Below are 17,500 nucleotides of genomic sequence, written 5' to 3'. Positions count from 1 at the left end.
GTTTGCACTATTGTCTGTTTTAGGCGCCATTGTGCAGTAATTCATTTGTTACGTTTAGTAACAACTCGACCTCGTCGTCTGTCCACAAAAATAACTCTCTTGCTTTCTTTGCCATCGCGTTCATTGTCCAACCGGCGTTTGCTGACTAACAATAACCAAATGCCGAGCGAGACGCATGCTTCCTGTTTATACTAGAACGCGCATGGCCAGAGTTCGCGAATGGTCACGTAATATACGTTTTTGGTGGCGTAGTGTGGACGGAGATATGTTCAGAAAGGCTAGGTGAAACGCTAGTGTGGACGCGGATCGTTTTTGATCTAAATCGCCGTTTTGAAACTAAAACGCACTAGTGTAAACGGTTCCTAAATTATAGATATCATTAAGAGTAACATAGAGGTACTAACAGCTAAATAAATTGATTTCAGAAAGACATCAGTGTTGAACAAACCTGTTTATTACAGATGTGAATTGTTTTCTTGTGATACTGTATGCGGCCTGTACTGTTTGACTGTGTGCTCCACGTCTGTCCAGTGTCTGTGTAGGAGTTTCTGTTTTTGCTTACCTGAGAAAAGCTTCGCCTCACTAAATGAATCCAGCTTCCTGTCTGCCTCCCACTCATCCAGCCAGACCTTTGGCAGCTTGTGAAGGTGGAGGATTTGTTCTACTCTCTTTCGTTTATTACAGCACTATTTTAAGCCCAGATGAGTCAAAATTCTTTCCTTTCATACATCAGAGGCTAAACTAAATCAATCTGACAGTCTTTTGCTATTGTACTTCTGGAAACGGTGATGTGGGTTAAAAGTACTCAGTGTTAAACTGCGCAGTCTTATTAACTGAACAGGGTAATATTATTACTCTTGTACGCTGACAGTCTTTGACTTTTAAATGGGTCATTTATCCAAATGTGATTTCAGTCATGTCACATCCTCTTCCAACCTTCAATTACTTTGTTTACTCCTTTGAACATGCAATGAAAATAAATGAGAACCTATTCATCCATCCATCCATCCATCCATCCATCCATCCATCCATCCTATCTGTCCGCCTGTTCGTCCATCCTTTCAACCAATCTTTCTGTCCAACTATCCATCCATCCATCCATCCATCCATCTGGTCATCATCTATTCGTCCATCTTTTCATACATCTGTTTGACTAATCATCTATTTGATCCATCCATCCATCCATCCATCCATCCCATCTGTCTACTTGTTTGTCTATCAATTCATCTTCCATCTATCCATCCATCCATCCATCCATCCATCCATCCATCCATCCATCCATCCATCCATCCATCCATCTATCCATCATATTTGTCTGCTTTTTTGTCCCTCTATCCTTCTGCCTGTTTGACCATCTATCCATCCTTCCATCCCAACTATCTGTCTGCTTGTTTGTCCATCCATCCATCCATCCATCCATCCATCCATCCATCCATCCATCCATCCATCCATCCATCCATCCATCCATTCAACATATCTGCTTGTACAACCACCCATCCATCCATCCATCCATCCATCCATCCATCCACTCATCTTTTTCTGCTTGTTTGTCCATCCATCCATCCATTATTATTTTGGTGCTTGTTTGTCCAACCATCCATCCATCCATTCATCCATCCATCCATCCATCTATCTTTTTCTGTTTGCTTATCAATCCATCCATCCATCCATCCACCTGTTTGACCATTCATCCATCCATCTATCCATCCATCTGCCCATCTTTTTCTGCTTGCTTGTCTATCCATCCATCCATCCATCTATTAATATTTTGCTGCTTGTTTGTCGATCAATCTATCTATTCTACCATCCATCCATCCATCCAACCATCCCTCCATCCATCCATCATCCATCTATCTTTTTCTGCTTGTTTGTTCATCCATCTATCCATTCATCCATTTTTTTTCTGCTTGCGTACCAACTATTTGTCTACTTGTTTGTCCATCCATCTTTCCACCTGTTTGACCATCCATTCATCCATCCATCCGCCTGTTTGACCATCCATCCATCTATCCCAATCTGCCTGCCTGTTTAACCATCCATCCATCTTAATCTGTCTGCCTTTTGTCTATCCTCTTAGCCAGTCTTTCTGTCCGTCCATCTGTCCATCCATTCATCCAAGCATCTGTCCATTCATCTTTTTCTGCTTGTTTATCCATCCATCCATTCATCCATCCACTCACCCATGGATCCATGCATCCATCCATCTTTTTCTGCTTGATTGTTCAACCATTCAACAATTGCTCTGTTTAATATCTTTTTAATTTGTTCCATCTTTAGTTCTTTCTGTTCATCAACCGTACATCCATCTACAGTTTTATCTTGATATTTTTTTGCCACTCATTTTATTTATTATTGATTTATTTAGTTGTTTAATGTGTGGTTTATTGTTCTATCTATGCATATGTCTGTCTATCCATCTCTCCTTCTCCCAGCATCCGCCTAGCAAGTCCTACCTCCACCCTTCAAGTCTATTTATCGCTCTGCATGTGTGTTTAACTCTTATATAACCTTCAACCTTCAAATCTCCTGCGAAACCACTAAAGTATCAGACTACACCAGGGTTACGCAACCTTCAAAATTCAAGCTTCCTTGCAACGTCTTGACAAGCATTCTTTTTATAGTTATGAAACAAAAGTATGAGTGATTTGTTATAGCAGAGCTGTGCTGTAATCTTAGCAGAATGCGGTGCTCATGTAGCTTAACTGGCAGAGCATGATGTTGGCAGTGCCAGGGTCGTGGGTTCAGTTCCCACCTACTGGCACAACCTGTACCTCAAATTCACTGCAAGATAATATAGTACCCAAGTGAATAATTTAAGAAATCTATAACGCATTGCTTATTTGATTAGTCAGTGGGGCTGTTTACACCACATTTCATGCATTTATTTTTAATCTGATGGTAGCTATCTGATTAAAAAAAGCAGTTCCATTCATATTTCTCCACATAAATGCTTCTCTGCTTAATGGAAATGCGAAAATGAGATCTTCAAATTCTGCGCTACATGCAAATTTAACTAGGTTATGTAAACTAAAGCATCAGATACACCTCATTTTATTGAACTATAATTACACTGTAAAAAATGGCCGTGATTTCAACGGTAAAACTGCTACAGTACAAATCTGTAACCTGCTTAACAGTATGTTTCCTTAATATATACGGCGAATAACCGTAAATTGACTTTCCCAGAATTCCCTGCATGGCACATCACTTTTTAAGTATGTTGTTGACATCAATATGGATCTTTTTAGTTGTTTCCCCATCAGTTATGTACATTAGAGATTTATGTGGCATCTAATGTTGATAAACAATGCTTATTTCATGACTTTAATTTTATGCGTGTTACCATACTGGTGTTTAGTAGCTGTGTGAATGACACTGAGCACCTTCTATATGCTGATACTCTTTTCTGCTTGTGGGATAAGTTGATTGTGATGAGCATTGGCTCATTGTGTAACTTCCTCATCGCCACCTGCATGTGGGCATGCTAACGTGTATAACTGTGTAACAAAAGATGTGTAGATGTTGGTCATTCTAAATACAGACATATTACCTCTATAAACTAATAAAATACGGTAGTTTACCGTAAAAATTAGAAATTACTTTTACGGTTTGTACCGTGTTTTTAACGGTAAAGTACTGGCAACCACAGCTGCCGGTATTTTACCGTAAATTTTACGGATTTATTTTTTACAGTGTATTATTTACATCAATATAAGATATAGCAGGGAAAATAATTATTGAAGATGTCGAGTTTTTCCTGGGAAATAATAAGAGCTGTTGACATGGAGTGCATAGAGTTCACTTCCAAAGTGTTTACAATGAAATAATGTTGAAAGGCAACACTTACTACATTTGCATGGGCTTTGCTTTTACAGTGCTCCCTTTATCTTCCTGTTTTATGTTATAGTACTGTACATAGGTGGATTTTCTTGTTATTTCTGGTTTTTCATTTTTATTTTTTCGACTTCAACTGCAGTTCAGCAGTTCCTCTTGTATTCAGCATACACAAATGCCTATAAATTATACTGTGAATGCTGCTTATTATATATCCCTACCCTTAAACCCAACGCTCACACGAAACCTGTGGCAAATCTTGAAAGATACCATTTAAGTACAAAATTAAATCAAACCTAACCACCACATTGATTTTGTTAGCTCACATCGCTAGTTTTGTGGTGAAAAAATCATCTGTGCATGTCATCAAGAAAAAAACAAACAAACAAAACAAAAAACGTTTGCCCTTGTAATCTAAAATTGATATCTGAAAATGCTCTTCCTGTTTGTTTTCAGTTAAATTCTCAGATTAGGTCCGTCTGAGGTATTGGACGTGGCAAGCAAACTTAACCATGCCCATCCAGCTGTCAGGTTTGGCAATAAAAGGAATCATGAGCAGGAGGAGTCTGTAAAGTTGTAATAACTCTCTTCCCAAACCGGTTTCCTCTATCTTTTCTGAATGAAATGCCTACTCTACTTCATCCAATCAGCTCGCAGTAGAAATAACAAGCCAACGCCCACTGTTTTCTCATTTAATATTCCATTTCTTTTGGAACTGTGTCACAATACGGAAAACAATCGCAGCTCCCAGTTTATGTGGACTTTAGGAGGGATTTTAAGCATTTGAATTACAGGGACATAAGGCATGTCCTCATAAACCACCTCGATTCTGTGATACCGGGATAATATAACCATATCATTATACAAATGAATGTTATTGTAAACCATCAAAACCAGCACACAAACACACACACACACACACACACAAACACACACAGTTTTGTTTTAGTGAATTGTGGGGACATTACATAGGTTTCCATTGTGTTTAAACAAACTACTTTCTATTGCCCTACCCCAAAACCCAACCCTCGCAGAACACCATGGACAGTTTTACTTTCTGAAAAAAAACCTTTCTGTATGTTTTATAAGCTTTTTTTTAATTTTTGAGAAATTAGGATATCAGCAATGTCCTCATAATTCATCACCTTTTGCAATGCCTGTCTTATACAGTATGTAGTTATACAAATTTGTGTCCTCATATGTCACAAAAGCACATGCACACACATGCTTTAGATATGCTGTCTGTTTTGAGCTTTTTAAAGAAAACAATGTACGTTTGCAAATCTTCAATGACAGATTATTAGGCATTCGCATTTGTCTTTGCCCTTCTACTTTGCATCTATTTGCATACTGAATAGTAATTGTTCCTGCATATATTTAACATTTACAGCTGTCTGTGCAGTGTGTGGGGAGGCTGTTGATTCTTTGTTCAAGAACACGGAGCATTCAGAGTGCATGCAAAGCCTGTTTTTAGCTCTTGAAAACGTTTTGTCTCCTGAACTGACCAACAGGGAGCAGCACTATGGCTAACATGAGTTTTGAAATAATTCTGCTCATAAAGAGATAGTTCATACCTAAAATACAGATTTTGCAATCATTTACTCACCCTTTACTTGTTCAAAACCTTTCTTCTGTTGAACACAAAAGAAGATGTTTTGAAAAATGCTGGTAGCTGACACGCATTAACTTCCATAGTATTTTTTCCTACACTATGGCAGTCAATGGGTGCCAGAAGCCGGCATGTTTCATCTTCTTTTTAGTTCAACAGAAAAAAAGAAATTCGTAGAAGCTCATGAGGTTATTTTCATTTTTGCGTGAACTATCCCTACTTCTACAGTGACTGTGATACTTCAGATTTTTTTTAAATAAAGAGTAAGGCCGCGCGGAGAATTACAAGTTACAAGACACATTGAAATATATATTTTGCAAACTACAGAAGGCAGCTATTTTATTTACACTTACAGGTTGTGATCTGGACAACCCAGGCTCATTCTGAATATGTACCCCTATATACGTTTCTGTAGAGCGCCAAATACGTCCCAGGAGCTACTTTTTTTATTTGTATTTTTTTTTGCAGTTTTTGTTTTTGCGAATTCGTCGGAGGCCACAGTGCATTCTTTTTCAGATCTCAAATTTCTCTTGGTAATGCATTTAACGCCTGCTGTTCTTGTGTAGATCCACCAGAAGCCGCTGTCGACTGACTGACTGACTTCTTTCTTTGGCTCTTGGCGAAGACGGTCACACTTTTTTCCACTAATATTGAAAAAGGAAACATAGGCTGGACCACAACAGATCAACAGTTTTTAGTTATTGTGTGGTCTGTGATATACTGTAGGCTTATAAGTCTGTTATTTTTACAAAAGAAGATTTATTATTTACGTTTATCACTATAGAAACTGTATTATAAACAAAAAAAAAAATGGCACAGTATCAGGATTTTGGTATCGAAATCAGATTGGTTCCAAAAAAGTAGCATCGGTGCATCCCTACAATTAATTCATTTGTTATGAATTTGTTACATCGCCCAAACCCTAATATATATATATATATATATATATATATATATATATATATATATATATATATATATATATATATATATTTTTTTTTTTTATTGTCATTAAGTCAGCAGCACCTTTACAGTACAGGGGAATTGGGTAGGCTAAATTGTCCGTAGTGCATAAGTGTGTGTGTGAATGTGGGTGTTTCCCAGAGATGGGTTGCAGCTGGAAGGGCATCCGCTGCGTAAAAACTTGCTGGATAAGTTGGCGGTTCATTCCGCTGTGGCGATCCCGGATTAATAAAGGGACTAAGCCGACAAGAAAATGAATGAATGAATGAATTCAGATTTAAACCTTTTCATTCACTTCAAGTCCCTTTTCAAAAACCCTTAACAATGCTATTTTAAGGTTTTTCAGAAGCAACTTAATCGTTTGTTATGTTTAATCCACTTTTGTAAAAAAACATTTCTTAGTGTATCTAATAACAGAATAATCGTGGCATTAGCACTACATATTCCTAAGAGGTGTTTTAATAAAGGCATTCACCTGGCACAGAAAGAGAGCTGACACTGCACTATTCTGTTGCACTGATGAGCAATTAAGAAGTAGAGGAAAAAAAAAGAGTCAAATGTGTGTATAAAGAGAATGGAGCTGTGCTGGTAATTGTGCTGGCGTCCTCACCGTTTCACTCCAAAAGTGTTTGGTTCAGTGAAAGGTGTGATGTTCTTAAAAGAGAACATTGTGTTTGTTTAGCATCTCTTCCCTCTCTCGCTTGCTTTATTAGCTTGCTCTCTTTGAACCATTAATACTGTTTTATTCTTCACAGTTACAAATCATGTGACTAATTAGTCTACACAAACTGTTTCTTAGTACATTTCACAACTAGCTAAAGCAAAGTTCTGTTTACTTCAAGAGCAATAACAATAATGGTTAAATTAAAACATATAAAATCTAAAACGGGGTGACACGGTGGCTCATTGTCACCTCAATGCAAGAAGGTCGCTGGTTCAAGTCCCAGCTGGGTCAGTTGGCATTTCTGTGTGTAGTTTGCATGTTCTCCCCGTGTTGATGTTGGTTTCCTCCGGGTGCTCTGGTTTCCCTCACAGTCCAAGCACATGTGCTACAGGGGAATTGAATAAACTAAATTGGCCGTAGTGTGAATGTAAGAGTGCATGGGTGTTTCTCAGTACTGGGTTGCGGCTGGAAGGGCATCCACTCTCTAAAATAGGGTTGGGCATCTAAGCTATAATGCTGATCCGATACGCATCTCGATACAAAGAATACGATCCGATATATTAGCGATACATTTGTGACATATTGCGATGCAACACGATACGATTCACACCCATATCACGATACAATGCGATAATTCAGCACTAACTTATTAGATCAAGTTTATGAGATGATGTAAGAAAGGATGCTGTGCCATTGAATGAGTTTGATTATTTATTAATCAAGCAAAACCAAGACTTTTTTTACAAACTGGCTTTTCTCTCAGAGCCAGAGTGTCAGTTTACAGTAGAGGGCCATTTTAGAACATATAGCACATATTATTTAAGGATTTTCAAGATAAACAGAATGTATAAGTGCAATATATATTAAAAATATATATATTTGCACTCTTTCAACATAAAGGTTTACCATTGCACAACAAGAATTGTGATATAACCTTTCAACTATGAACACAAGTTTTACAAAGATATATTGTGCCACTGAATATTCAAAACTTAAGGTGGTGAACTAGCAGTGTTATGCTGCTTTGAAGCATCACTGTCACTGTAAACAACAGGCTAATAAAAATATAAATAAATAAAAATTAACAGGAGGTGTTTAAAACCTTCGTTCTCCGTGATACTAGGCTGAATATCTGTGCAGATGAACAATGCAATAGCATTCGTTATTGGCGTAGAGCGCACAAAACTGTTGCGCATGGAAAAAACTTTCAATGCTTTTCTCACCACTTTTGGAGCTGGTAGCTGCAGTTGAAGCAGAGCAGGAAGCCGGGGATGCAGGAACACTGGAAGATGCTTTCACAACAACACCGTGGCGCCGCTTCAAGTGAGATATCAGATTAGTCGTACTGCCCGTGTATTTTACAGATGCGCGGCACATTTTGCAAATTGCATCTGTCCTAAAAAGTCTTCCATCTTTTTTGCAGAATCCATAATGTTGCCAAACTTAGATTTAAAACTCAGTGGGGAATAAAATGTTTGTTTTGCTTCTCGCGCTTTCAGAGGCAGCACTACTAGCTTCATCCGCACCCCTGATACACTGAGTTGTAGTGTAAGTGTACACATCCGCAAGCCTGTTGCTAAGGCATACTTTATGTAGGTCGATTAAATTATGCGCCAAAAACAGGTTGACAACACTTGTTAATAAATAAAAAATACATTCTATATTAAAAATATAAGCTGTACCTTGGAAAAACCGATGCATCTCGCAAAAACCGATGCATCTCGATTTGCTTCTAAAATTTCACTCATCCTCTGCTGCTCTACCGATGCACTCGTATCGTGCACGCGCATGACCGCGTATCGATACATATCGGTGAATCTTCCCATCCCTACTCTAAAACATGTGCTGGATAAGTTGGTGGTTCATTCCACTGTGGCGACCGCTGATAAATAAAGGGGTTAACTGCAAAACAGTCCACTTTATGTGTTAAAGAAACACCCCTTACACCAGGCTGGCTACAGGCCTGTCTTTATCCACCGAGAAGCGCATTTTCAAAATGGAGTGTACTCATTTATGTTGAGCATTGCGTATTTCCTTACAAAACATACAACAGTAATCTTCGCACTGTTTACAAATTAAAAACGGATTATTTACATCGTACCTGACACACTGAGCAGTTCCAGCGCCTACCAGCAGGGCTAATCAGCAGCTAAACCCAGATGGATCGCTTTCATTAGTCTCGCAAACAGAGAGACAATAAGACCACGGTGAAGAGTTTGGGAAGTGGCAGCCGGTTAGTTTATATGCTAATGTCCTCCGTCTCCATGCGCATACCCAAACAGGAAACGCTCCAGACGTCTTCCTGCTAATGTTATTGGATCATATAAAAGCTGGGCTTTCTCTCTTTTGTACTCGTATATGCCTTCACAAGTATTATTGTTCGGATTCATCCAGTCTAAATAAGCTCTGGATATTTTAGGAGGCTTTTTATTGTTTCTTTCCCCTGCACTCTTGCCTGTTTCCTGAATTCGATTACATGGGGAAAGCAATAATCCCGCTTAGTGCATTACACATAATGGCTTTTGGTAAGTCATATCCTTTTTCCAAAGCCACTGTCATGCCTCTGGAAGTTATTGCAATGTGTTGTTTTTAACGCATGTTTAGTGCGGCTTGTTGACTTATTTGGATTGTGTCGGCGAATGTAAATGCCTAAGGGGTTCTACACCTATAAAACTTGTATACATTTATAAGACAACTGATTTATCAAGGCTTTGGTGAAGAAAAAACCCAACCCATGCTCATTCTGAAAACGTACCCCTATATACATTTCTGGAGAGCGCCAAATACATCCCAGGAGCTACATTTCTTTGCAGTTTTGACTTTCGCGAATTCACCAGAGGCCGCTGTGTACGCTTTTTCAATCTCAAATTCAGATCTCGCGAGTGCTATTCATTCCTGCTGTTCTCGCGTAAATCCACCAGAGGCCGCTGTCGACTGACTGATCGACTAACTGATAGGCTGACCAACCCTCCGTCTTCCAACACCCAACCAATAGTGTTTTCATAAGCACCGATTGACACGCCCACCCACTTCCCTAAATCCATCGAGAGTTTTAAAGAGCAAACAAAAAAAGAAAAGCCCTGACCTGAGTTTTAACACGTTTTTCAGATTTTACCACATTCTCACCCTGTTATTTACTTATTTATTTTATTTTTTGACTTTTGACTTTTGTTTTTGTGATACCTGCTTTCTGGAACCGTTCTTCGCCAGACTCAAACTCTGTCGTTGTGGTCAACTGCTCTTTGGTGCATATGGTGAGCCACTGGACAAACTGGTAACCGTGGGGAATTCATCCATATGCAGGTAAGAGGTCAGCTGATAGCACGAAAAGGAAAGGCATCATATCGTCATAATCATATCGTATAAAATTAAAAGCAGCCATACGTACCTCCGACTATGTAAATCGCGGTTTCCGAAAACATCCGCGGGATGCTTGGGTTGGTCAATTGTTTATTAAAGAACCTTTTTGTTGAATAAAAAGTTATATTTTGCTTATTTTAACGCTATATTTAAAACTTGTGGAAAGGAGGTTATTAGTTTGGTGTGGCCAGAGAAAAAAAAATTGTCATTTTGTTGAGCCTTGAAAAGTCATGTGAAATAAAACTAATTGCAATGTGACACTATGAAACCACAACCCATTTCCTCATGCTTACTGAGCGTGGTCACAACACACAAAAACTTAAATTAACAAGTCATGTGACATAACACAAAATTATAACAAAGTAATTTAGCATGCCAAAGTTAAAAATGTTCATAAAAAGTCACATTCATTTCAGGGTTAAATGTTGTTGGAAGAAAGCTCCCATAATGCAATTCAAATGCCTAAATAAAAACACTTATTCTTGGTGTGGTCAAAACCTGCATCCCAAATGGCACACCATACACTATGCACGTATGCACTATATACTTATGCACTTACACACTCAACAGCATAGTATGCATGTAGTGCTGTCCCAAATGTTTTTTTTTTTACTAAATGGAAACTCAAACTGTTTCCCTGATGACGTTTGACGGTTTCCAAATTAGTGAAATAAATGAACAAATAATACAGTATAACTGCATTCACCATCGGGAGGTGCTATATTCACTCTCGTAGAAGAATTTTGCTTTCACAATTGAAAATAAATAAAGGAATCCAAGATCAGTGCCTGAAAGCTCCGCCCCTTCCACTACGTGAGCAAAGCATCAGCTGTTGAATGCGTGAAGTGTCCAACATTACACACGGTTGAATAAGTGCATCATCCGGGTATTTAAAGTGCACTTAATCTTTTTAGAGTGTGAACGCAGTACTTAAACTATTTATACTACAAAATGGTGTTAAAATGTGCAGAAGTATGCGATTTAGGCAGCCTGATCTCACGAGAAAACTTGGTATTTTACGTTTTTCCAGTTTAGTTGCTAATTCGTACGAATTCGTACGAGTTCAGTCGTAAAAAAAGTACGATTTTATAAAGGAGGCGTGGCACCTAACCCCACCCCTAAACCCAACCATCATTGGGGGATGAGCAAATCGTACTAAATTGTACGAATTAGAACGTACAAATTCATACGAATTAGCCACTAAATGAAAAAGTTACGAATTGCTGTGAGATTGTGTTGGATTTAGGACGCACCTAAAGTCATTCATCTGGGGCCTCATGTATCAACGCTGCGTACGCACAAAAACTTTGCGTACGCCAGGTTTCACGCTCAGAATCACTCACGTTTGGATTTACTAACAATGAACTGAACGTGGGAATGTGCGCAGGTTCACGGCAGCTTTCTGGCAGGCGTACGCACATTTTTTGTGCGTGTCTGTTTTATTTCCATTGGCGACTCCTAGAGGCAGTTGTGTTAAATTCCTCTCCACAAAGTGTCTGAGCCTTGCAATGGCAGCTGTATGAGACGGGTTCATATAGTAGGTATGTAAGATTTCCATACCATACAGTTGACCAGCTAAACATTAAAGCACAATTTGCAGCGGTCGCCTGTTTTCCCAATGTAATCTGAGCGATCTACTGCACGCACATTGCTATAAAGACACTATCTGAAGATGAATTTGCATGCGTGAATCAGAAACATTTCCATTCAATAAATGTGCAAATAAAATATGATGCACAAATTGATGATTCCTACTTGTCTTTCTCTTGATAAATAGTGGGCAAAATCTGATATGTAGCGGGGAAAAAAAGAAAGAATTCATTAGACGCTGGATTCGAGCCTAGTTAATGCTCAAACATGTCAGTACATGATCACATGCTTCTTATGAGGTGCGCCACTGAGACTGCTAAGGGTGCTGCAACATTTTTCAGTTATAAATCACACTATTTCTGTTTTAAATGCACTCAGTGCGATGTTCAGACCCAACTGTGTTAACCGTATCAGCTAAACTCTCCCACTCTATTTTTTTCTTTTGTTGTTAATTCCGGAGAACAAACTTGCAAATAACACCGCTTTTCTCCGGTCTACCTCCGAAAGCAGCACCTCCAATTCACATTCTGTTCAAAGTTTCTCTTTTTGCTTGCTTTTGCCATTGCTTTTTCGTTGGGTTTTGCCATTAGCATAGTCATTAGCATATTCATGCGGGGGAGGAGGCAGGGAGGGGTTTTGTGCTCGTGCATGTTGCGCTCAGTTTCACGTTCATTCAGATGTACAAAAGAATATGCGTTAGATTCGGCGTACGCAGTGTTTCATACATCTGAAATTTTTTCTGCGTACGCACATTTACAGCTTTGTGCGTACGCAATGTTTTAGTAAGATTTCCACGCAAGTCTTCGTACATGAGGCCCCTGGCCTCTACTTTTGATTTCAAAATCAATCCTAAAGTGTTTGCATTACTAAAATGTGTCGTTTTTTTCCTCTTCTCCTCTGCAGATATTCGTGCGGTTCCCTCTGCCTGCTGCCACCATGTTTAAAAACAGCTTGAAAATGCTGCTGACGGGGGGCAAAGCCAACAGGAAGAGCCGTATCAGCAGCGGTCAGTCTCAGCTTTGGTCTTTAAACACCCTGTGACATGTTTATCCACACAGATATGACCCGACTGTGTGCTTATTTGGGTTTTCCAGCCACATGAAGCCGGCTGTTTAAAAAAGACAGTTCACCCAAAACTGACAATTCTGTCATCATCTAGCAAAACCTGAGTTCTTTCTTCTGTTAAACCCAAAAGAAGATGGTTTGAAGAAAGCTGAAAAACCTGCAACCATTTGCATTTCTACTATGGAAGTCAGTGGTTTTCAGCTGTCCTCAAAGTATCTTTTTTTTGTGTGTGTGTTCAACAGAGTAAAGAAATGTATTATGGTTTGGAACAAGCAACGGGTGAGTAAATAGTGAGTAAATCTTAATTATTGTGTGTACTGTTTCTTTAAATGCAGAGGTTTTAATCAGAGGGAGTATTAAAGGTCTTGTCAAGTGCTTTGAAATGTGCATTTTTTTATTCGATGTCTGACGTAATCTCAACTAATACATGAAGAGAGGGCGGGGCATGGAGTAGCTCCTCCCCTTTAAAAAATACAGCCAATAGGGTTTTTTTTTTTCTTCAATGCTCTGCCAGTGAGAGTGCCTGAGCTCAAGAGAATCGAATGAAAAGCAAATGAGAAGCATCTTGAAAGGGGTGGTGCATGTCAGATACTGGAAAGCATTTGATTGGTCGGCAGATTTGATGAGAATCTGAAGTATGAGATAATGTCCAAAAAAATCAATGATCTATTTAGGCGGACGTGACAAACTGTGGGTGTTTATATCTTCTTAATGCGCATTGTAGCACACTAGATTATAGATATCCTTAAGACATACTGATTTTTAACATCTAAAAAATATTACTGGACATGTAAACACATATAAATGGATATTAGAATCAGATCACAAAATTCAGTGCACATGTAAATGGATTCAAATTATTCACATCAATAAAAAGTGGTGCATGTAAAAAGCTAATTTTACTGTTTTAAAAACTTTTGACTGGAAGTGCATTTCCATGTGTTTCCTGATATAAATGACAAAGCTGCAGTGCATGAAGCAAGTACAGTCTCATTTTCAGATGCCTACTACAGGCCACTCACTCACCTCATGCATATCACATGCAAGACTTAATAGGATCACAAGCTCTTCAAGATCTGCAAACAGCACATAACGTCAGACCTCACCGATTTTATCAGTTCCCAGAAAGGAAAAAATAAAACCTGGTGAGGAGAAATGAAGAACTGAAATTGCCAGATTTGTGGCTTAAAGTCTTCAAAAGATGTCCAGGAAGAAATATTGAAAGATTGGTTTAATGTACATTCGCCGGCCACTTTATTAGGTACACCTGCTGCACTGCTTGTTAATGCAAATTTCTAATCAGCCAATCACATGGCAGCAGCTCAATGCATTTCGGCATGTTGAGATAGTCAAGATGATCTGCTGCAGTTCAAACTGAGCATCAGAATGGGGAAGAAAGGGGATTTAAGTGACTTTGATTGTGGCATGGTTGTTGGTGCCAGACGGGCTGGTCTAAGTATTTCAGAAACTGCTGATCTACTGGAATATTCACGCACAACCATCTCTAGGGTTTGCAGAGAAGGGTCAGAAAAAATGGAAATATCCAGTGAGTGGCAGTGCTGTGGGTGCAAATGCTTTGTTTATTAGTTTATTCACCTCTAGCGTTAGTTCATCTATGGCGCATGTGTTTGGACTGTTGGGGAGACTGGAACACCAGGAGGAAACCCACACGAACACAGGGAGAACATGCAAACTCCACACAGAAATGCCAACTGACCCAGACGGAGCTCGAACCAGCAACCTTTTTGCTGTGAGGCAACAGTGCTATCCACTGAGCCACCGTTTCGCTGTCTGGATAACAGTATCAGTATATTACTCTACTGTAAAGGTGTTTTCAACTCATTTACTTCAAAGAACATAACTTATAAACATATACTAGAACATATAATAGAACATTACTTGACTTTTGAGTATATTGAGGCAATCCAATGAAAGAAACAAAAGCACAGAGTCATTTGTAAAAATGTTTCTGATGTCATATTTACTGTGCCGTGTCTCTGAGCCCCCGTGCAATTAGCTAAAACCTTAGTACCGTCACCATACTGACACTTGAATAGATGCCTTTTTCCCACCGGAGCTGGTTTGGTCGGAAGTGATCTCATTAACCACTGAGATCAGAAACCCGTTTCTAATGCTACATTCATGTCGGAAGCCTTTTTGCCACTAGAATGGAGTCATAATCAAAGCAGGTGCTATATCTGTGTTTTCATTTTAAATATAAGTGAATTAATGAATGCGTCAGATCATGCATGTTGCACATTGTGAGTTCCACAATGCAAAAAAAAAAAAAATAATAAAATAAATTAAGGGAAATTGTATTAAATATATAGTTTTTACAAAATTAGTGAAAGAAGGGGGACGTTTATTCAAGCAAACAGATTTTTTTTTACATTTTAAGCATCCAATATTGCACTACATGAGCATCATTGCACTAATAATAATAATAATAATAATAATTATTATTATTATTATTATTATATCAGCAATAATAATAGTATAAAATAATAATATTAACAACAATATTAATAATAGTACAAACAACAACAACAACTAAAGCAATAATAATAATAATAGTAATAAAAATAGCACAAACAAGAATAAAATAATACTAATTGTAATACTAAAGTAGTAAAAACACCAACAACATCAATAATAATAATTATAATAATAATAATAATAATAATAATAATAATAATAATAATAATAATAATAATAATAATAGTAGTATCAACCACATCAAAAAATACAACAGCAATAATAATAATACATTCAAATACAACAATAATATTATTAATAATAATAATAATAATAATAATAGCAGTACAACAACAAACAACATCAACAGTTGAAATAAAATTAATAGTAATAACATCAATAGTAGTAATAATAATAATAATATAATCATTATCATAATCGTAAAATAACAACATTGAATAATAATGATAATCATAATCATAATCATGAAAATATCAACAACATTAACAACATCAATAAATAGGTAGTAGGTAGTGCTGTCGTCTCACAGCAAGAAGGTCGCTGGGTCGCTGGTTCGAGCCTCGGCTCGGTTGGCGTTTCTGTGTGGAGTTTGCATGTTCTCCCTGCATTTGTGTGGGTTTCCTCTGGGTGCTCTGTCCAAAGACATGCGGTACAGGTGAATTGGGTAGGCTAAATTGTCCGTAGTGTATGAGTGAGTGTGTGAATGTGTGTGTGGATGATGTGCCAGAGATGGGTTGCGGTTGGAAGGGCATCCGCTGCGTAAAAACTTGCTGGATAAGTTGCTGGTTCATTCCGCTGTGGCGACCCCAGATGAATAATGGGACTAAGCCGACAAGAAAATGAATGAATGAATGAATGAATGAATGAATATTAAAACAACAACAACAATATTAATAATAATAACAGCAGTACAACAACAAACAACAACAGTTGAAATACAATTAATAGTAACAACAACAACAAAAACAGTAATGATAATAATAATAATAATCGTAAAATTTACATTTAATATTAAAAATAATAATAATAATGATGACAATAATAATAATAATAATAATATATCAACATCAACAAATACAACAACAATATTAATAATAATAATAAGAGTAGTACAACAACAACAACAACAGTTGAAATAAAATAATAGTAACAACAACAACATTCATTCTGCAACTGTTTGATATGTGAATTCAGTAAAAAGAATGGTAGAACTGTATGAGCACCGGCAAGAGCTTTCATTTGAGCTATAACTTGTACATGCGTCATATATGAACCATATGAAAATCATGAAAATAAACCAATGATCAATACCCAGCTCGGGTATCCAAAATACTGTGGATTTAAGTGTAAATAACTTTTGTACAGTAGAATAAAAACCAAAGTGATGCATATGTGCAAATAATATAGATTCTACACTTTCAAACGAAACCACATACACAGGTCTGAAGCAATGCTAGCCCTTTAAATCTTAAAGCGAAAGTCGATGACGTCACGGATCCGCAGAGTTTAACTGGTAAAATTTGAAACCAAATAATTAGTTACAAAGCTCTCATATGCTCTCTCTCTCTCTCTCTCTCTCTCTCTCTCTCTCTCTCTCTCTCTCTCTCTCTCTCTCTCTCTCTCTCTCTCTCTCTCTCTCTCTCTCTCTCTCTCTCTCTCTCTCTCTCTCTCTCTCTCTCTCTACAGTATATTCATCTATAGGACCCACACAGCATGTTCCTTTGTCTCTTTCTCTCCTTTCTCCATCAAAAGTATGCAGTATGCATATGCCCTGCTCTCTCTGTATCTGCTGTCCTTGACCAATGTAATGATGATGATCAGCTACTCAAATGCCACCTCACTTTCCAGCAAACTTTTCCACATATCTCTGTCTATTATTTCCCTCCATATTTCTCGTCCTCTAATTATCCTTTTCTCTC

The 17,500-nt window shown here is 37.9% G+C and overlaps 1 protein-coding gene across 4 annotated transcripts in view; it reads left to right on the top strand.

Annotated features, from left to right (window-relative positions):
- Positions 1 to 17,500, top strand: part of tanc2b (tetratricopeptide repeat, ankyrin repeat and coiled-coil containing 2b) — a 267,309-nt gene that overhangs the window by 81,151 nt on the left and 168,658 nt on the right. For all 4 annotated transcript variants that reach the window (XM_087275633.1, XM_087275632.1, XM_087275631.1 and 1 more), the window contains exon 2: positions 12,924 to 13,026. In XM_087275633.1, coding sequence (XP_087131759.1) covers positions 12,957 to 13,026 — 70 coding nt within the window. In that variant the 5' untranslated portion in view covers positions 12,924 to 12,956. The remainder of the gene's footprint in view (positions 1 to 12,923; positions 13,027 to 17,500) is intronic.

Source organism: Danio rerio, chromosome 12, assembly GCF_052040795.2.
Source record: "Danio rerio strain M-AB ecotype USA chromosome 12, GRCz13ab, whole genome shotgun sequence".
Lineage (NCBI taxonomy): Eukaryota > Metazoa > Chordata > Actinopteri > Cypriniformes > Danionidae > Danio > Danio rerio.
This window is presented reverse-complemented; position numbering and strand designations above follow the sequence as displayed.